Source organism: Pundamilia nyererei, unplaced genomic scaffold (assembly GCF_000239375.1).
Source record: "Pundamilia nyererei isolate P.nyererei 1_Seehausen unplaced genomic scaffold, PunNye1.0 scaffold00049, whole genome shotgun sequence".
Classification (NCBI taxonomy): Eukaryota; Metazoa; Chordata; class Actinopteri; order Cichliformes; family Cichlidae; genus Pundamilia; species Pundamilia nyererei.
In genome coordinates, this window is record NW_005187450.1 from 1,536,184 (window position 1) to 1,540,450 (window position 4,267).

The 4,267-nt window shown below is 44.6% G+C and overlaps 1 protein-coding gene across 1 annotated transcript in view; it reads right to left on the reverse strand.

Moving 5' to 3' along the window:
- cntn3a.2 (contactin 3a, tandem duplicate 2) overlaps positions 1–2,985 on the reverse strand; it is a 38,061-nt gene extending 35,076 nt beyond the window's left edge. The window contains exons 1-2 of the mRNA XM_005732936.1: positions 2,748–2,985; positions 23–162 (exon numbers count right to left, since the gene is read on the reverse strand). Coding sequence (XP_005732993.1) covers positions 23–77 — 55 coding nt within the window. The 5' untranslated portion in view covers positions 78–162; positions 2,748–2,985. The remainder of the gene's footprint in view (positions 1–22; positions 163–2,747) is intronic.
- Positions 2,986–4,267: the final 1,282 nt, after the last annotated feature.

Consider the following 4,267-nt stretch of genomic DNA (forward strand, 5'->3'; position numbering starts at 1 on the left):
AAAAAAAAAAAAGGTAGTTTACCTGTCAAACAGTCGATGATTGATAACAGTAGAAGCTGTTTCCATGGCAACGTCATATTTGGCAGCCAGGGGTAAATGAGACTTTCATCCAATAAGCTTTGAAATGGCACTTGTGTTCTCCGAGAGAGAGAGGAGCTTGACCTGTTGAAACGAGAATCTCCTTGTAAAATACCAAAAACTCCACCACTGACAGCGTAACATCTTTTAATCACCTATCAAGCTAAGACAGGGGAAGTGTCAGAATTTTTCTGTCAGCGGAAACATAATCACTGTAAAACTGGAGGAACAGTTTGGTGCCGGATAGCCCTCACATCTCTAATCAGCAATGATCCAGGCAATGTCACTTTGCGCCCTGTAGTGTGGCCAACTTGAACCCGGAGATGTCTGAGGGTGATACCAGAGGCATATGGGAGGAAGTCCATGCCAATCTATTAGGGGAGCAACCAACGCCTAGGCTCATCCTTCACTTGGACAGATTCACTCTCTGGCTGCCTGAGGAGACTTGGACCTGGGAATTGGGTGCCATCCAATCAATTAGATTCACCCACAGCAGCATGTGTCTTCCCACATGCTGGGGTGAATCAAGACAGCCTGATGAGGAAGCCATTCCACCCAGGTCCGTAATCAAGGGCAAGAGTCTGACTGCTTGTAGCATGTGTTGCAAATTGCGATGCACGCGCTTCTTGCAGGAGGGGACTGAGCGCGTAATGATGCAATTACAAAATGTCAAACATACACACAATGAAGAGCAGGCAATAACACAGCAAATAAGGGAACGGTCTCATACACACACACATACACATATTACGAGTGCGCAGCGTATGGGAAGATTTGTGTACATTACTCTGCGCACGCATAAAAGGGAAGCGTATATGAATAAGTCGGGTCTGAAAATACAAGTTTCTTCAAGAGGTGTTGCGGCCGTATTAAGGGCAGGGGCAGATAATAACATCAATCTGCTAAATGTCACACAGCCCACACACACCTACACACTAAAGTTGCTTTCTCACCATGTACGAAACACATGTAACAGCCAGCCAGCTTCCACACACACACACACACACACACACACACACACACACACACACACACACACACACACACACACACACACACACACACACACATACCCTCACTTTCCATTTAGAAGACATAAGCTGTGACGTGCGGCTCATTTGTGGTCTAATCCCAAGGCGAGTCTGGTTCAGAGTGCTACTTATGGAGGGTCTAATTGTTTGTTAGCTGCCTGCATGTCAAATCAGACACGTTGGGGTCTCAGCCAAGATTTTATTTACTACCTTTCATGTTTTCTCCCCCCCCCCCCTTCCCAAAGTCTGCTAAATTGGATTGGTATGCCTCCTCTCTAGAAGACTCCTGCATGCCTTACCTCAGTAATAGGCCCACAGTGTAAAGTGCTGGCATCTCAAGACTGAAAATTGGTGTGTGTAAAAGGTATGGAGGGTATTACAGTACAGTCAACTTCGCATGTTGCATGGTTTGCATTTGCAGCGGGGTTTTACAGGGATGGCTCTGAGTTACATGTGTTCCTTTTTCCCCCCTACACATCCAATAAATCGTTTAAAAATGCAAATTGGAGGATTAGAGAATTACACCAGTGTAACACATGCTGTATAGAGCTGTCCACACACAGATGCAAGCTGACCCACCCACCCACCCACTCACACAGACACACACACACACACACAGACACACACACACACACACACACACATAAGCACACATTCACACTGCTTGCAATAATGGTGCTAACAGGATGGTGACAGAAGGTGGTGAGAAAGCTTTGGGGGGGATCGGTCTCAATCAAGAAGGGTACTTTCTGGAACCAATACACCACTGGCTTAACTGACACTTAAAAAAAGAATAAATGTATAAACACATATCTACCACCTACATCACACTCTGCCTGCATCCAAGTAACATGCTGACTGAACAAACAGCCCAGCTGGAAAGAGTAGGAGTGTACTTAGTTTGAAGGCCTGAGCTGCATTCATCACAGATTGTTCAGCTGACATTGTGGCATTAAAGTATGCAATTACCTTGTGAACGCTGCAAGGTAGAAACTGTGTGTGTGTGTGTGTGTGTACACCTTTGCACTCAGTGGATCGCATAAAGGATAAAGCCCATAATTACTGCTACTTCTGAAGTTTTTCTGTTTGTTTTTTTTTACTTAAAATACAGCCAAAAGAACCGTAATTACACGTTTCTTACTTTTCTTTCTTCTATGTTTTAGTGCATGCAAGTCCACCCAAGCCCCATTCAGCCCTTAAAAAATGTACTGGTCTTTGGCCTGTAGGTTAGCTCTATTTCACGGGGTGAGCTGCAGTGTGGCACCACACCAGGTAAGTACCACAGGAGCAGTTAGGGGGCTGAAATGCCAGGCTGTGACTAACTGCACCCCTTACATCACTTTGACAAAGAAAGGCAGGCATGTTGGAGCCAACTCCTTAATAAAAAAAAAAAGAAAAGAAAAAGAAGTCTCCTCTTTCTAGATTGCCTCTTTAAAAAAATAATAAATCAGCCTGCTCAGTGTGCAGGAATTGGCCGCAGTTGGGAGGTCACGTCACGTTGCTCGAGTCTAAAACAAACAATTATTCTCAAATAAAAGGCATTAGGAGCGGACGGTGCAGTCGGGAACAGCATAAAAACAGGCCGACGTGGTGGCAACAGCATGCCCGTCGCTATTTATATAAATTACACAGTCTTACCTGTTATCCCGAAATATCTTGACACCAATAGGAACCAAATTCAGCCCTCACGGATAAAACGACAAACTGCTCCTCCATGGAAACCTCGTTAGAAGAATTTCGGTCGCAATTGCAAGGTCGTTCGTACAGGTGAAACTGAGCCGGTGGTCAGTCACAGATAACGGGTAACGAAGGAGACATAAACACACGCGTTTCATATCGCCCCTCTCACCCACCTCCTCCTCCGTTTCCTCCACTCCCCACCAAAAAAAGAAAAGAAAAGAAAAAAAGAAAAAGCACACACGCGCGCGCGCGCGCTCGCACGCACAACACCCACGTTGTTTGCTGTGCTGAATCACATTTGCTACATCCACAGTTACGAGGCTTGACTCTCGCCCGTGTCTGCGCTCCAGTGCGAGTAAGTATGAAATGGGGCTTGAAAAAGGAACCTCGCCAGGATGATTTATTGTGCGCGTCAGAGTCCCGCTCTCCCCGCGAAGGAAGGAGGAGTGGGCTGCACGGCGGGGAGAAGGTCGATAAAGCAGCCAGAACGTGCAGCGATGGGATGGGAAGGTGGTGCGGGGAGGGAGGCAGGGAAGAAGGCGCACCTGGCGGGGAACTGCGCCCCCCTGCGTCTTCATTTGGTACAGTCCTCCTGGCACACGTGCAGCCTACAGACATTAGTTTAAATTAAGCTAATTCTCCCACAGTGCCTGTTTGTGTAGTGTTTAGAAATGACAGAAAACATTAATCAGAAAACAAACACAAAACTTGGATAAACAGTTAAAATGACAAGTAGCTTTGTACAAGTATCAGGAAGTTTATTTTATTGTGGTACACGGGGCCAGACTTCTTTAATTTATACCGCTGCATAGGAAAACTTTAATTTGAGAATGATAGATAAAGACACAAAACAGACGTTATTAATTCCAATGGGAGAAATTCACATGTTACAGAAGCACAGGGGTCTGCAAGAAAGAGTGAATTAGAGACATATTAGACAAATAAATAAGGAAAAAATGTGTAAAAGTGTACAAATACAAAAAGCCAAAAATGATAGATAGATAGATAGATAGATAGATAGATAGATAGATAGATAAGAAGGTTCTGAAACATATCTATCCATTAACAATGAAGCTACAGTGAGGAGGCAGAGAGCCTCTGGTTCGGGGTAACACAGTGCACCAAACCTCCTAAACCACAATGAGATTGAAACGAGGCAGGAGCAGCAACTTGTGTTTTTTTACACTGCCGTTTTTGTGCAGATTAAACAAAGGAGACGACAAAGTGTTAATTACTGAGCTTTAAACATGTCACTTCTGTTTTTGTGTTAAACGAGCTTAAAAGCTGCTGGCTCTCTCTACTCATTCATCCAGTATTCACATCTTTTCTGAAAGAGTTTTTGAAAACCGTGCCGAACTATTCACTTAACAATGTCCAAAACAGAATTTTTGTTCTCACACCGGTAGTGAAAATATATGTCCACCTTTGTCTCAGAGCAGATATTTTGACATGTTGTAATAGGTAGCGCATAGGTGCAG